Source organism: Chelonia mydas, chromosome 12, assembly GCF_015237465.2.
Source record: "Chelonia mydas isolate rCheMyd1 chromosome 12, rCheMyd1.pri.v2, whole genome shotgun sequence".
Classification (NCBI taxonomy): Eukaryota; Metazoa; Chordata; order Testudines; family Cheloniidae; genus Chelonia; species Chelonia mydas.
The window spans coordinates 18,644,332-18,662,234 of NC_051252.2; the positions used below are offsets into that span (position 1 = coordinate 18,644,332).

At 42.2% G+C, this 17,903-nt stretch overlaps 1 protein-coding gene across 2 annotated transcripts in view; it reads left to right on the top strand.

Moving 5' to 3' along the window:
* MYLK3 (myosin light chain kinase 3) overlaps positions 1-17,903 on the top strand; it is a 63,236-nt gene that overhangs the window by 3,983 nt on the left and 41,350 nt on the right. Inside the window, exon 1 of one of the 2 annotated variants that reach the window (XM_037878300.2) lies at positions 2,771-3,329. The exons of the other annotated variant lie outside the window; for it this stretch is intronic. Within the exon in view, the coding sequence (XP_037734228.1) occupies positions 3,237-3,329 (93 nt within the window). The 5' untranslated portion in view covers positions 2,771-3,236. Of the gene's footprint in view, positions 1-2,770; positions 3,330-17,903 lie in introns of those variants that run through there. 2 annotated transcript variants of the gene reach the window in all.

Genomic DNA, 17,903 nt, shown 5'->3' on the forward strand with positions numbered 1-17,903 from the left:
TCTAAGGCAGTGTTTTTCAAAGTTCGGGTTGTGACCCAGTTCTGGGTCATGGCATGTAAGGCACTGGGTCACCTTGCTCAGCATCCAAGGACTCTAGCGGCTCTAGTCAGCACTACCGACTGGACGTTAAAAGTCCCATCAATGGTGCTGCCCAGCTAAGGCAAGCTCTTGCCTACCAGTTCCGACACCGTGTTGCACCCTAGAAGCAGCCAGCAGCAGGTACGGCTTCTAGGCAGGGCGGCCACAGGGCTCCGTATGCTGACCCCGCCCCGAGCACCGGCTCCGCATTCCCATTGGCTGGGACTGCTGGGGTGGCAGTGCCTGTGGGCGAGAGCCATGCGGAGCTGCTTGTGCGCCTCTGCCTAGGAGCTGGACCTGCTGCTAGGTGCTTCCGGGGCGCAGCGCGGTCCGCGGTGTCAGGACAGGCGGGAAGCCTGCCTCTGCACCCCGGCTGCGCTGCTGACCGGGAGCCACTGGAGGTAAGTCCGCACCCCAACCCTGCACCCCAATCCCCTGCCCCAGCCCAGAGCCTCCTGCAAACCCAGCGGCCCTCCTACACTCCAAACCCCTCATCCCCAGCCCAGAGCCCTGACCCCCTCCCACACCCTTGCCCCAGCCCTGAGCCCCACCCCAACCTGAAGCCCCTCTTGCACCCCAAACCCCTCATCCTCAGCCCCACCCCAGAGCCTGCACCCCCAGCCCAGAGCCCTGACCCCCTCCCACACCCCAACCCCCTGCCCCAGCCCAGAGCCCCCTCCCACACCCATAACCCCTCATTCCTGGCCCCACCCCACAGCCGTCACTCCTGCACCCCAATCCTCTGCTCCAGCCCTGAGCCCCTCCCACACCCCCAACCCCTCATCCCCAGCTCTGCTGGGTCATGGGCATCAACAATTTTTTTCAACTGGGTCCCCAGGAAAAAATGTTTGAATACCACTGATCTAAGGTAAGTAGTTTCTTACAATGCACTCATCCAAGCAGAGATAATTCCTTGTGGTAATCGTGCCTCAGTGGGTCACCACTGAGGATGCCAAATTCAGGATGAACTGCTGGGAAACAGGGCAAACACAACCCAAAACTGGTGGTTATTCTTTCATAAGATATACCAAACCAGCCACAAAGTAAACTCCTGTTTTACTACACTGGCTAACAAGAAGTCATAAAAGCAGTTTCCCCTTGGGCATTCTAGTTCTTATTTCCCTCCAGAACCACTGGATTGAGAGATGAGTGGTTCTTTACAACCAGTCTCATCAAATGAAAGGTTCTTCTGATCACAAAGGACCAATCACACACCCAGGTCATTATATAACTTAGATTTTACCCCAAAATCACACTAATACCAATCCTTTAGTATCTAAAATCTAAAGGTTTATTCATAAAAAGAAAGAAAGGTGAGTTAAAATTGGATAAAGGAATCAAATACATACAGTAATTGCAAAGTTCTTGGTTCAGGGCTTGTAACAATGATGGAATAAACTGCTGGCTTAATAAGTCTCTAGTTGCTTCCAAATCTTTGGAAGGTCCTTAGTCCATTGGTTAGAATGCTCACCTTAGTATAAGTCCACATTCCAGAGGCTGGAGCAGGAGAGAGGCAAAATGGAAGGGTTTCCAGGACCTTTTATATCTTCTGCCATGTGGAGGGAATCCCATTGTTCTTACTGTGAAAAATTATAGCAACAAGATGGAGTTTGGAGTCACACGGGCAAGTCCCATGTCCATGCATTTCACCTAGTCACAGCAGGAAATTCCATTAAGTGTAGATGGGTGTCTCCCAGGGACCATTGTCAGTTAAATGTTCTTTTGATGGGCCACTCAATTTGAATAGTCCCTTCATGATGTGCTGGCTAGCTACCTTGTGGGTGTTACCCCAGGAGCAAACATTTGAAATCCAGGTATAGGGCCAATATTCATAACTTCAAATACAAAAATGGTCCATGCATACAAATAGCATAATCATAACCAGCAAATCATAACCTTTTTGTAGACATCTTACATGCCACATTTTGTCAAGATTTGTTGCAAATATATAACAGTGGTTGCAACAATGATCTCTCTGCTCATATTTTAATCAGATAATGTCACACCTGCAAAGAGCTAAAACTATTAGTTACTATCATTTATTGCGTTAACAGAGGCAAAATGAAGCCACAGCACAGAACTGCAAGTAGATTTCAGTCATTACTTCTGCAAAACTTACTTCTCTTCTCAGGTCTTCCAATGTCTTTTTTTCTTTATGTGAAAATGTGCTGGTGGTCTTATTTTAACATTTATATGACAATAATGTCCATAGGCCCCATGAGGATCATTGTGCTGGGCACTGTCCAAAAATATGAAAAGATATGGTCCCTGCTCCAAAGAACTTACCGTCTAAAAACTTATTAAATTCTTACTAAAACAAAATAAAGGTGCAGTAATTTACTGGGGGCTCAGTTTGTATGCATATTGGCATAAATGTGCTTTTCACTTCAATTTTGGGGAAAATGTTTAAAAGAGCCTTTACGGGCCACCAGCTGTGAGTTCACAAAATTGCTTGACACATATATGGCCATGCTTTATGGGTGCAATGCACTTGAAATAGTTCATCACCTGTGTGTACTTAAATGTTAATTTACACCTGTAAAACCCCTTGACCATGGAGGATTTTGCAGGTGCAAATTAATACTTGTCTGAGCACAGGTATTAAATTATCTAAACCATGTGTGCAGGTGGATGTACCTGTGTGAGGAATTCTCTAGAATGCATATATGGAGGCTGACAATTTTCCTTTATCTCCTCAATTCATATGACATTGTTGCCCTCTAAAGGTCACCTGTACTGATACAATCGTAGTGATGTGAATACTGCATTAATGTCTGTCACTGCATGTGGGAACAACGCTAGTGAATGACAGCTACAACCAAAGTTGCATTTTTTAAATATAAGAACAAAAAGTTAAATTGGGCAAAAACAGTAAAGCAGAGGACTCTTGATTGACTTCAAGTGATTTGGCCATCGTCTTCTGCTGAGTTTGTTTCCTCTCTTATCGGTGATGCAGGAAATGAGCTGCAAGGATACAGATAGAACCTAGTACTACAGATAAGGAAGTGAAATGATTGAAATGCCTGGTGTAGTGTCAGATAAGTTGAAATGCTAAGTTTATCACACACACAGAATTCTAGTAAGATCTAAGTAGGCTTTGCTTAATTCAGTAAAAGGCTTCAGGCTACCTGGGTTATTGCCACACAGGCTAAAAAAAAATGGGAGCTTTGTATCAGGAATCTTCACTGCACAGATCCCTTTGTTTGAGCACGCGAGGATTTTGTGTGTCTGATTACATAAAAAGATTTACGGTAAGGACTTTTTAAAAACTTTAAATTTAGTTTTGAAATAACACTAGTCACCATTTTCGTAAGTACTGTGTAGATTTGATACTATCTTCCAAATATTGTAGTCCTTTCTTATGCAAAACTGTCACTGAAGTCAATGGGAGTAGTACCTGACATGAGGAAATAAACATTGTCTATTTTGCAAGGTTCTAAGTAACAAACATATTGACTAGTATGCTGAGCAGCCATAAAATTACATGGATGTGAATTGTTTGCATTATTGCAGCTATTTGCTTTAGAATGGATCTCATAACTGTCTGAGATTTTAGAATAAAGAAGTGGCTCATAAAAGCTAAATACTTGTGCAAAAAATTACAAGAGCCTGACATAATCACTGTGAGGGAAAAGAGAAATTAATCACAGATTTGGTGGGCATCACAACAGAGCATTTTTTCCCCTAAGTATTAGCTAAATACTTATAAATTGAGACAATCTTGTCACTAACAGTAATGGACCTGCCCCCTTACTTCAGCTGAAATCAAAGAAGGGTTTTACCATGGACTTAAATAAGAGCACAATCATGCTCTTATTGGGGCAATTTTACAAGCAGCCAAATTGTGTCTGCTTATTTGGCATGCTGCTAAAGGGACACAGTTAACTTGAACATTGCATACTGAATGTCTGCAAAATGTGTACTTCATATTATCACTTATACTGTGGTAACGCCTAGACGCCCTAACTGAGATCAGAGCCTCATTGTGTTAGGTACTGTGCAAACACTATAGCAAGAAACATGCCCTGCCCCAAATAGCTTACAATCTATAGAGACAGGGCAGACCAAGGGTGAGAGGAGGAGTGGGCACAGAGCGGTGAAATGGCTTGCCAAAGTCATGCAGCAGGTCGGTGGTAGAGTTGGAAGTGGACTCAGGTTTCCTGACTCCCGATCCAGTAACCTCTCCATTGGACTATGCTGCTTCTCAGTCCTAGATCGACAGTTACAAGTAACACTTAGATTGTTATAGTGGAAGGAAGTTAGTGGGGAAACAATATTTTACTCTGTGTTTTTTTTTATTTTTTGTTTTACTTGACACATTTGACAGCATTTTCAATACAGTCAGTTTCACTATCTCACTGCACAGTCAGTCAGTTTCTCCTTTGGTGAAAATATCCTTATTGGATGGAAATAGAAAACACATCTGTATATATAATATAGATTTTTTAAGGAACTATTAAAAAGTTGCAGGGCATACTGTTTACATGGGAGTCTAATAGAACCTAGAATTGTTTTTTGGACATTCTTTCAGACTGTTTGGAAGAAGAAATCCATTTATTTTGCCCAAATAGCTTCCTACAGAAGGCATTTAAATTTTTTTCATTTATCTCATTTAACTATTTAAGCAGGTGCATGACATTTGAGATAATACCGAAATCTAAGTACAGTAAATTTTACAAATAGCATAAATATGTTTAATACCAAAGGTCAAATCCTGACCCTCTTGAAGTAAATGGCAAAACTTCTATTGTAATGGAGCCAAGATTTCACCTGAAGATTTTAAGGGACTCCACTGTGTGTAATGTAATGCTTTTAATGTAGCCAGAGCTATTGTGAAACATTTTTTATCTTTGGATCACTTAATAATCAAAGAATGATCAAGGAGATTGGTTGTTCTTGATTACTGTGGAACTCCTTACCAGAGGATGTTGTGAAAGCCAGGACTATAACAGGGTTCAAAAAATAACTAGATAAATTCATGGAGGATAGGTCCATCAATGGCTATTAGCCAGGACGGGCAGAGATGGTGTCCCTAGCCTCTGTTTGCCAGAAGCTGGGAATGGGTGACAGGGGATGGATCATTTGTTGATTAACTGTTCTGTTCATTCTTCTGAGGCACCAGGAATTGGCCACTGTTGGAAGACAGGATACTGGGCTAGATGGACCTTTGGTCTGACCCAGTATGGCTGTTCTTATGTTAAAGGGCCAGCAGAGTTACACCAGTGTAACTGAAAGCAGAATTCGGCCCTTTATTTTAATGACATATACCACCCAACTGCTTTTTCATGAAGAGTGACTAATGCTATGTTTAAGTTGCCTATGGTAAAATTTGAAATAATTTTCTGTTAATATTCTTGTTTTAATTTCTCTTTCAGTAAAATACATGTTGAACGATGACGTGACATTAAACATGAAATGTAGCATGCAGTGTTTTTAAAATGACTTCTGTCAAAAAGAAATGAAATTAAATTAAGCCAGATTTCTGAGGAATTAATTTTTATGTTTCTGAAGTTAATACATAATGCAAAATATGTTAGTGAGGGCTGGTATAATCTAGGTTTTTATGCATTGAAGGAAATTGCACTTAGGGTGTACTGAGTAAATATTAAATTCCAGAGCTGCAGTTATGTGCTCTCCTGGGGCTTTTGTGGCTTGGATTTTTGTTGCTTAGAGGTAGTGTGGTGTAATGGCTAGAGCACTGGACTGGGACTCAGGAGACCTGCATTCTACCTCCAGCTGTGGCACTGGCCTACTGGATGACATTAGGCAAGTCACTTCACCCCTTCTGTGCCTTAGTTTTCCCATCTCAAGAACTGGGATAATGATACTGACCTCTGTTGTAAAATTCTTTGCATTCTGCAGATTAAAAAAGCTATATAAGAGCTATATATAGTTGTTATTGGCTTTCATGAGTCCTAAACTGAACTTTGTCTGTGGAAACCTTTGGCTACAACACTCAGGACCACTGGTAACCTACAGTCATACCTTCCCTACATTCATCCATTTAAGATTTTTCACATCTGAATTCATGAGATGCTAGAGGGATCTCTGCATATGGGGGAAGGTTAATAGTCTTCATCACTGCCACACAGCAAACCTAAAGAGGGCAACACATAATGCCAACCTCTGCCCTTGGATTTATGCACACAGGTCTTATTAAAGTGAATGAGAACTAATCTGAAGGTAGAATTTGACCCATAAGCTGGATATTAATGCTAACCAGATCTCAGCTAATATAATACATGGTAGATTGTAACTTTGGGTCTGATTCTGCACACATTGAAGCCAGTGAGGGTTTTGCAATTGACTTCAGTAGTTGCGGGATCAAGCTTACTGTTTGTGTCTACTTGTCAGGAGACTGTCTCTTTCTGGCTTAGTATGTTGTGATCTGCTGGGCTGCTGCTGCTCACATAAGTGGACAGCTCAGATTATTGTTGTGTACAATGTGTTATGATAGGATTTACAGCACCAGACAACTCCACATGTGATTGGAATGTGTTTACAAAGCACCTGCAAATTCATGTTATTGCACATAGATATACAGTGAAAAGTGTTTTTATGTACTGCCTGCAAGGTAGTAACATGAGAGGACTCCAGGTTTCTAAACCACTAAACTGGCTCTTTGTTAAGAGAACTATTTGCAGAGATGCTGCCTTTGCAGCTAGCGATTGTGCCATGAGCGCACTGACTGGCTTCCTCGTGCCTGCTCCAAACCCATCCCTCCTGCAACCTGTGCTGCTCCCTTGAAGTTCCATGGCAGGTTGCTACAATGTCCCATGGAACAATTTTTGTTGTTGTGTCTCTTGTGCCGGCGTTTGCTGACTTGCTGGGGCCAGAGGTTACTAGTACATAGCCAACCCCTGGGTGTGGCTATTACCAACAAGCTTCTTGTGGTTTGTTTGGCCGCACAGTCCTTCAAGTACGCTGGTCTTCAAGCCTATCTCCCACTTCTCTGTCATCACTGTTGGTGGGGGACTTGCTTCCACCATGTTGCTGTCTTTGATCTGTTGAGTGGTGTCATACTGGGCCTCCCAGGGCTGGCCTTAGGGAAAATGGTGCCTTGGGCAAACTTGTATTTTGGTACCCCAGGCCCCTGCTGCCTCCCTGAGCTACCCATCATTGTCCCTGACCCCCTGCTGCCTCCCCAGGCTCCCCCCATTGCCCCAACCCCCACTGCCACCCCTGGCCCTTCCCCCATTGCCCCTGGCCCCCACTGCCTCCACATCCATTCCCCCATCACCCCAGGCCCCTGCTGCCTCCCTGGGCTCCCCACCCTTCCCCCACTGAACCCAGGTCCTGCTGCCTTCCTGGGCTCTCCCCATTGCCCCTGGATCCTGCTGCCTTCCCAGGCTCCCCACCTGTCCCTCCATTGCTCTTTGCCCCTGCTGCCTCCCCAGGCTCTGCACCCCCTATCACCCCTGGGCTCCCCTGCCATTCCCCACCCCCCATCACCCCAAACTCTCTTCCGTGGCCTTGCACCCCAGACCTGCCCTGCTCCTTGCCTCTTGACCACAGCGCCTTCCTTACCACAGTGCCCTGGGCGGTCACCGACCCATAAGGCAGGCCCTGGGGCCTCTGCTTCAAACAAAATCCCATCTTGCACTCACAGCTGTGAGGAGGAGGGATGACCTCCTGTGGCATTGGTAAACTGGCCAGGAGCGTGAACTGTTGTACAGCCAGTAGCAGCCCCTCCTATTAGATGCTTTGTTGGGTTGCCTGGAGCCTCCCATTAGAGATGAAAAGGTATTGTAGCATATTGATAGGCTCTATCTCCTATTCCATACAGCAGCCTGTGTGGTATTCTGGAAGGTATACACTGCTCATTGTATCTGCCCTCCCAGTGCCTTATCCTCACATCATAACCCTGGAGTGTCAGTAACATGCATGGTAGTCACTGGGGCGCACTCAGCAGTGGCTTGTTCATGATGCTTTCTCATGGCTTGTGATCTGACTGCATCTCCACCTTGTGCTCACAAGTGAACTGATGGAATTGTTCCATTCTAAATAGCACACCCAGTTGCAACTTTTCTATCTGAGTCATATCCCCTCTCTGAGCCTGTCAGGGCTCTATGTGCAAATTTCTTTCTGGGATAGCTGCAACGCTTGAAAGTGGTTCTGTTTTCCCCACCCTTTATACCATTGCTGGCACTTTTCTTTATGCCTTTCATATTGCTTTCCACAATACATGCACTAGACTATGATACCTGCATTCTCAGTCAGTCTGTCTCTATCCTACTTCCTGGGTTCCCTGAACTTGATCCCGTTCTCGTTCTGTACTAATGGCTGTTGTTGTTTTGATCCTTTCCCTGGACAGTTCAGCTGCCCTTGCTATTTGGAGGCATTTCTCTAGGGTGAGATCTGTGTGTCTCAATAATCTCTCCTGTAAAGTGTGATAATATGTCCCACAAACAACCCTGTCTTTAATAGGGAAACTTTAATGTCTCCTAAGTTACATGTGGACACCAAGGTTCTCAGCTCTGTAATGTAAGTACGTTTCTGCTTCTTGGTTTCAGGATAAAAAAATCCAGTATCTCTCTGCAGTCTCACTCTGTCTGGGGTTACAGTATTCATCCATCTCCTTTATCAGCTGTTCCAGTGTTTCCTGGAACATTATTCCTGGAAATAGTGTCTCATTCACTTCTCATCCTCCCCTTGCTCCCACTGAAATAGTAAAAAAAAGATTTTGCCTTCATGTTCTCCTTTTTATCCCCCATGGTCCGCTCTTGTTTCCACTGCTTTCATGCATCTGCAAATATGTTATTTGGAAATTCAGCATTCCTAGTGGTCCTAGTCCCTCCTTGCTGCCTGCTGGCTCTGTTTCTAGGTGCTGATTACATTTGATTGTTAATTGTACACTCTTCTGTGGTTCTTGCTAGATTGACCTCTGCCACCTTGTTTCATTTACTGTGTTCTGGATAATAACTCCATGTTTCTAAAACTAAACATGCTCTAGAGAACTATTTATATATGTCAAGGTTCCTTCCCCACTCTGAACTCTAGGGTACAGATGTGGGGACCTACATGAAAGACCCCCTAAACTTATTCTTACCAGCTTAGGTTAAAAACTTCCCCAAGGTACAACTTTGCCTTGTCCTTGAACCCTATGCTGCCACCACCAAACGTGTTAAACAAAGAACAGGGAAAGAGCCCACTTGGAGACGTCTTCCCCCAAAATATCCCTCCAAGCCCTACACCCCCTTTCCTGGGGAAGGCTTGATAAAAATCCTCACCAATTTGTACAGGTGAACACAGACCCAAACCCTTGGATCTTAAGAACAATGAAAAATCAATCAGGTTCTTAAAAGAAGAATTTTAATTAAAGAAAAGGTAAAAGAATCACCTCTGTAAAATCAGGATGGTAAATATCTTACAGGGTAATCAGATTCAAAACATAGAGAATCCATCTAGGCAAAACCTTAAGTTACAAAAAGACTCAAAAACAGGAATATACATTCCATTCAGTACATCTTATTTTACCAGCCATTAAACAAAAGGAAATCTAACACATTTCTATCTAGATTACTTACTAACTAACAGTTGTAGGGCTGCATTCCTGATCTGTTCCCAGCAAAAGCATCACTCAGATAGACAGACCCTTTGTTCCGCCCCCTCCATATTTGAAAGTATCTTGTCTCCTCATTGGTCATTTTGGTCAGGTGCCAGCGAGGTTACCTTAGCTTCTTAACCCTTTACAGGTGAAAGGGTTTTGCCTCTGGCCAGGAGGGATTTTATAGCACTGTATACAGACAGGTGGTTACCCTTCCCTTTATTTTTATGACAATATAGATGCTGCATCTGCAGCTAGCGTTCATGCCATGTGCATATAGATTGACTTTGTGTATCTCCTCCAGACTCTTCCCTTCTGCAGCCTGGGCTCCTCCCTCCAACTTTCTGTGCAGGTACAGGGACACAGAAAGCAGTAATGTCAACTCCACCCACACTGAGTGGTAGCATGTGCTTGCAATGCAGCATGATGGCAAAAGAAGACCATATGATTTGGGGTTACATTTGTAGACAGGCATCATATTAGTTCTTCTCCCCATGACACCAATGAGACTGCACTTGCTTAACTCACATAAAAATAGACTAGCCCAAGTGTTCAGGGGTGTATTAGAAGTTGGGTTATGACAGCATGGTCTAGTGGGTTGAGTAATGGTTAGGAACCAGGAATTCATGCATGCTGATCCCAGCTCTGACAATGACTTCGTATATCCCTTCTGTGCCTACTTCTCCACCTGTAAAAAGAGGGTTGTTAATGTTATCCAGTGTCAGAGGAAAGTTGTGAGGAGTGATTAGTGTGTACACAGTGCTTTTAAAATGTAAAGGCCTGCACAAGCACTAAGAACTGTTGTTGCTTAGGGTTTATTTATTTATTGTTTAACCTCCATGGGGTATTAACTTCAAATGGGAAAGAGAAAAAGGATTGTGATGCTCTGACACACATCACTGGAGCTCTAATTCAAACCATATTCACAGCCAAAGGTTTTTAGAGCATCTGCTTTAATAAGCAACACAATTGCATTGCCTTCCTGCTGTTGCTATAGCAAGGCTTGGAGGCTGGTGTGTGTTTGTTTTTTCTAAACTACTCTAAAGATGACATCCTTTATTATGTTTTCTATATTTTTTTTGTTTTTACTTTCCTAAAATGATTGTGAAATTATCTCCAGAACTTTTCACGGTCTCCAGTAATGGATACAGCATTTTGTATTTCAAAGAAGATACAGTGCCAGGTTTTTTAACCTTCACTGGTGGTAATGGCCACTGGCCTAAGGTTTTTTTTCTCTTTGTTGGGGAGAAGCTTGCAAAATCCGCCAGTGTTAGTTAGACTCTTACTCTCAATCCTTTTTACAGAACTGCTTGTTACTCATCATGCATTATTGAGACTAAGCCCCAACTGAACTGATCAATTATTCCTGTACTTGTGAATGACGTCTGATCAAAATGCCACAGAGATCTAAATCAGCAAATGAATATGCCACAGAACACAAAAATTTCATTATAGAAAAGATGGCAAGTAAGAGACACTTTCTCTGTAATGTCAGTAGTATAGATATTCTGTTATTAGTGAGAAGAGTAAAACTCATGCATATCTTTATCAAAAATTCATGTTAAAATAAAAAAGCTGTTAACACAAAATGATACTGCTATGTGCGGGGTGGAAATGTGAGGAAGAGACAATTTGATACAAGTTTGCTCAAGTTATGGTGCAGCTTGGAATTAATCTCTATATTACAATAAGTCTATTGGTAAACTTTTTCCAAAACCATATAGTGGCACTCCCAAGTCTAGTCCAATTATGAGAAATAACCATCTGAATATGTCCACCATTTTATGGGTGATATTGAACACATTATTAACCTAATGTGGTGTGGAGTCTGGCCTTGGAGTGGTCTGGTATTGGAGTTCCCACCATGAATTCAAGGGTTACATTTTCAAAATTGGGCACTAACTTTGGGAGCTTTCATTTTTGGTGCCCAACTTGAAATGCATCAAGCCTGATTTGGAGGTCAGTTGGTGTGGTCGGTGTTCATTATCTCTGAAAATCAGACGCTGTATGTGTCAAGTTAAGTACCCAGAATGCACAAACACTTCTGAAAATTAAACTTACATCAAATAGTCCACCAAGCTGGTTATAGAGATTTCTCAGTAACCATTGATGGAAGAGGATCTGATGGTGCTGTAGCAATTCCTTCTACTTTTACTGAAAAAACAAATGGATAAGCAAGAAGAATCATCATGGAGGTAGTATATTCCCACAGTAATGTGTTAACAGCTGTCTTGGTACAGATAAACCCCGATGAGTTAGCTAAACATTGGAAAGTTATAACATTGCTACATGTTTTTTTCAGTGATTTTGCAAACTGTATCAAGACACTGTTGAGGGTTATACAAAATTAGTTGGTTCAAAGCATTGTGATTAAATGATCAGTGTAATCTCCATTATTGGAGATGACTAGAAGTCAGCAAACGCTAGACAAGAGAATTTATGAAAAGAAAGATTTGATTTGCAGGTCACATTTTCAGGGGTTCAATGGGTAGTATATGTTTATGGGCACTGGGAGGGAAAGTTAATGGCAGAACATGAGGCAGGAAAAAGATGATCTTGGATGGATGATGGAGTGGATCCTGGGACGATCAAAAGGACTATTCAGCCACAAACAGATTAACAGAAGATTGTTTAGAATGGGATTCTGGTGTTGCCACATAAAAAGATCCATGTCACTTGCTAGAAAACTTGCTTATTGCAGCATTAAATTCAAACACTTTAAAATAGCTTGATTTTAAAATTTCTGAATTCAAATGTGCATATAAGATGAAATACCTTGTTGTTTTCTCCAGATTAGAAGGTAAATAAAGCATAATACCAAATGCAATGCAAAGCTGGTGATTTCCAGCAGTTCAAGTAGTGAACATGTTGCTGGCAATTTGGAGACCTTTCTCGGTGATCTGATCCAAAGCACGTTGGAGTCTGTGAGAGTCTTTGCATTAACTTCCATGGGCTTTGGAGCAAGACCCAGATATGAGTGCTATTTTACTCTGAAACTTGACCATCTAGAAAAGACCATCTTCTTACTCAACAAACCTGCTTTTTACTCCTTTTTACTCATGTTGGCCTTACTGCAGAGCCTACACAACTAATGGAGTGAGTAGTATCATTTTTCTTCTTGTGTATCATCATCATCAGTGTTTAATGGCTTCCAATCAGTTACCTGTGGAAACCCACAAAAGCATAACAGGTCTTCATTGCTGGCAGAATTCCGGTTAGTAGTGAGAAAGAAAATAACTCAGCTCACCTCCCAAATCCCAGATTAAATTTGTATGGCTGGCAGTTAGATTAAGCATTTTTTAATATAAACTGTAAACTGACCACATCTGATATGGAGTCACTGGAAAATAATAAATGTCAGAACCCAGCAGCGCCATTTTTACATTCACTTTTCAGAGGAGATCCACTTGAATGAAGATGTAACTGGAATGTGAAAACACAGGGGAACATAAATGTACCCAACTGAAGAAGAACATTACATGCTGTCTTGAATTTTTTCAGTGAATATTAGTGCAGCTGTCTGGAAAAAAAATGAAAAGGCTGAAAATGAAAGATACATTAATCCTCTGGCTTGCTGTTGATATCGGACTCCTGTGTGAGAATAAGCTGTAGGGCAAAGTCAGTGAATATGAACCATTAACAGGTGTTCTGTTGGTCAGTCTGCCTTCTGAGAGGCAAAATAGTCTAGAGAAAAGCATTAGAATATCTTTTTCAGTCATGCATGAAAATACCAAACAGTGTTATCTAGAAATATCTGATCACCTCCTGTGGATTTTCATGTAATCGAGATATCATAATTCATCTGTTAAAGTAATCTGCACTTTCAGGAGCTTCCAAATGTACATTTCTTTTAAAATATTGTTAATGATTCTGAGATCACATGTGTACTGCGACAAAGTTCCTCCTCTGCTTTGGTGGGTCCTGCGCTTTCCAGCGGATTTGCAGCCCTCAGTTTGGCCACTTTTGCCACTGGCTCAAACCTGCCGTTCACTCAGCTAACCTCATCGCTGGCCAGCATGGGAGAAAAGGAAGGAGAACAATCTCCGTAGTCTCTGTTATCCCACCTAGTGGGATGGGGACAGGCCTGAGACCTTCCCCTCTGATATGACTCACAGTCCAGGTCAACTCCTGTTGTGACAAATAGGGAGTTGGGAGAATGGGAGGAACCTGGGCCCGCCCTCTGCTCTGGGTTCCAGCCCAGGGTCCTGTGGATTGCAGCTGTCTACAATGTCTCCTGTAACAGCTGGGTGACAACTATCACTCCCTGGGTCTCTTCCCCATGACCTCCCACCAACACCTTCTTTGTCCTCACCACAGGACCTTCTTCCTGATGGCATTTGTATTCCTCAGTCCTCCAGCAGCACGTCCTCTCACTCCCAGCTCCTTATATGCCTCTCCCTAACTGAAGGGAGGTCTTTCTTTTAACCAGGTGCCCTGATTAGCCTACCTGCCTTAATTGGTTCTAGTAGCCTCCTAATTGGCTCCAGGTGTCCTAATTAGCCTGCTTGCCTTAATTGGGTCTAGCAGGTTCCTGATTGTTCTGGAATAGTCCCTGTTATCTTACCCAGGGAAAAGGGACCTGCTTAATCTGGGGCTAATGTATCTACCTTCCACCACTCTCCTGTAGCCATCTGGCTTGACCCTGTCACAGTACTTAACTGAGCAAACACCTAACAGCATTACATTTCAGGTCCATTTGTTTGGAAAGGCAAAGCAATGGCCAGAGCTGACAAGAGGGTGTTTTGTAAGTTACTATATCAACTGCAGAGTTTTCAAGATGGTTTTCAGAGGTTTAAAAAAAAAAGTTAATGTAAGAAAAAACATATCAAGAATGTCTAGGGAATCTTAAGATTTCCTAATTTATTACAATAAATTGGATCTGTGAACTATTTTGAAGTAAGCTTTACCTAATAACAAAAGCCAGATGTGCCCTTGCAACACTGGAGAAACAGAAACCTTGACCATCAAACCAAACTTCAAATATTTAACACCACTGTAGAGTCTGTCTTACTATAAGGCACTGACACTTAAAAACTTTATCAAGATCTTATTAGCTAAACTCCAAGTTTTTAAAACAGCTGCCTTAGACAAATCCTCAATATCAGATAGTCGGAAAAAAATCACATATGAAGAGGTTTGGAGGAGGAAACAAACTGTTAGGACAGGAAATGATGGTACAAAAATAGAGATGGCTAGGACACGTGGAGGAAAGACCCTAACAACCCAAGCTCTGGACTGGAATCCTAAGGATAGGAGGAGATGAAGTAGACCAAGAGCAACATGGAAATGCACAACAGAAACAGAACTGAAAGCTATTAAAATGACATAGGAAGAAATTAAGACTCCAAAGATGGGAGCCAGTGGTGAAGGTCTTGTGTTCCACGTAGATTAAAGAGACATAAGTAGAGTAAGTCATACTCTACCTTATGTATAAGTGCATTACAAAATACTTAAGTGTATCATACCAGAATGGCTTTGACAATTGGTAATGTCATAAAAACCCTTTTACTACTAGGCTGTTGATTGAAATCCAGCCCATGACAGTAATGAATTAAAGTTAAAATCATCTCATGGCTGCTCATTTTTGGTCTCTGTTGGGGCTGAATTTTTCCCTTGTCTACATCTGATCTCTTTCATTCCCTACTGGGAGGCTTAGTTAGTGCATGGAAATCTTTAGAAAGTACTATAACAGTCTTTTCAGTCCCTCCAGCTTGTAATGGAGGGAGAGCAGTAGGCTATTCTGCAAAATCCTGGTACTCATTTGTTACCATTCAGGAGAAACGTCATTAGAGGTCAATTGGGATAAATGGTGCTAGCAGGAAGTTAAATGCTGCTTCTGGGTTAAGGTGCAGAACACTAGCTGAGCAGTTTGGCTCACTGCTGACCATATACTTTGGCTTGCAGATAAGCAGAGAACTACAATACACAAGTCTGGGACTCTTCACCATTGTTAAGTATTGGTATGTCACTTTAAGATGATTCACATTTCGGGGGGAGAGAAGGTTGTCATCATATAATGGTAATCTGTAAGTGATAAGTATTATTTCTATTGGTGGTAGACCCTGCCAATGGCAAAGTGAGTTTTTAATTAACTATAACTCAGCCTTTGATGGTAATTTACTTTTTTTTTGTTATCCAAAAATTTTCACACAATGCTTTACAAATATGAAGTCCAGTGATTTAAATGTATTTTAAAAAATGTGTTGAAGGGTTTTTTTTATGTCTACACTCGCGAGCTTACAGTGGCACAGCTGTACTGATGCAGCTGCGCCACTGTAAGATTGCTTGTGTAGCCGCTCTATGCTAGCGGGAGTGAGCTCTCCCGTTGACATAATAAAACCACCTCCACAAGTGGCAATAGCTATGTTGGCAGGAGACGCTCTCCCGCTGACATAGCACTGTGCACACTGGCACTTCTGTCAGTGTAACTTATGTCGCTCAGGGTGTGTGTTTTCACACCCCTGAGTGCCATAAGTTATACCGACAAAAGTGGTAGTGTAGACATGGCCTTAGTGGAAGTGAGTGCCTTCCTAGCTCTACTCAAGCAAAATGCAAAATTTAGCGCTAAGCCAAATTCTTCATTAAAAAATATGTGCTATTGTCATTCCAAGTGAAATGAGTGAAGGATTCCTACCAGTGTCTGAATGTTATCCTTCCAAAGACAAAATAACCAGCCAAATCCATTGGTCCAATTAATTTTCTTTTTTCATCAACTTTTAATTCAGTTTGTGAATATAGTTCTTTACTAAATAACTCCCAGAACTGAATGCGTTGTTGCCTACTGGATCTACTGCACATACGTAGCACTAACATTAATTGACCCAGCTGAATTTAATAAGCTCTGACGTGGCAGTCATTTGAAACTTCTCACTATAGGCTAGAAATTCCGGGACAAATTATGCTTTCCCCCCATGTTCTCCAACCCCCGAGTCAGCAGAAGAGCATAATTTGGCTGGCTGCACATGGGCACACAACGGATGGGAGCTAAGTAGCATTATTGTTAGCTAAAAGGGCACATTTGGATGGGACAAGTCTGTGGTCATGTTTCACCCTTCTATGCATGAGACAGCGTTGGCAGGGAGTGCATATTACATAGAGCTAGACATCCTCTGTACTGTGCTGCTTTCTTGCACCCCTGATAGGATTAAGCTTTTCTGGTAAGTATAATGGGACAGATTCTGTGCTGTGCCACCTGAAGGCACAGCCCAGACGGAGAGGGGCAAATGTCACTTTTTGCCATGGTTGAGCAGCCTGGATTCTGCCTCTGCTGGTGGCCACTGTGGCCCACTCACCCTCTCCCACCCTGTTGTAAGTTAGGTAGCCCCCAGGAGTTCATCTAATTTACCAGCCTATCCTAGGCTGCCTATATTCTGCAGCCCAGAATCCCCTGTAGTGCTGAGTGTAATGGGCATGCACCTCCCTCCCCAGCCTGACAGGGGGACAGCACAGGGCCACCTCCATTGGCCTTATACAAAGCGGGAATTGGAATAGGCTCCACAGCCTGCTCCAGCTATTGCTAGAGCACTAGAGATGCTGTCTCCACTCCAGAATCTCACAGGATCATACTTCTTTCACCTTGTGCGTTTAAAATTTCCTGATATGTATTTCCCTGATTAGTGATCATAAATTGTAATTGAAAACTGCCTTTCATTTACTCCATGTAAGCAGCTATTTTCTGGTAAACACAACAATAATCATTCATAAATGATGATGGGACATTACTAATATAGGTGTTTAGTTTGCCATGCCAAATCAAAGGAATTTCGTTTGTGAAACATTCAGTTAAGTTTTTTAAGGGCCACATCTTCCATTGGGTAGAACTGCACCTCCAAACATACATGCGTGCAATTGTGCACCTATGTTTGTATTTACATATTATCACAACTGCATGCACAATTACTGTGATAATGCAGTCATGGTAATTATGTGTATTTGTGCACAAAGGTAGGTATGTGATAGTACATGACTGTTTGTACCTAGACCTCCATTTTCAAGTATTTGTTACTAACTGTCTGATTTAAATATACCAAAACAAAGGCATTCTGAACTCTTTAGTGCCTTTTTGTTTTCTTTTTCCATAACAGTGCAAAGTTAGATGTTATTTGTAAAGAAATTCCTAGCAAAACCTACTGTTTGTGCACTTGATAGAATTTAATCTCGAAATATATTTTGCTGGAATGCTGGTGCTACATGAATGTATTTAATTCAAGGCATCGAAAATATTTAACACATGGGCAGAGTTCCTGAGCTGAATGAGAGTTTTTATGTTCAAAATCTC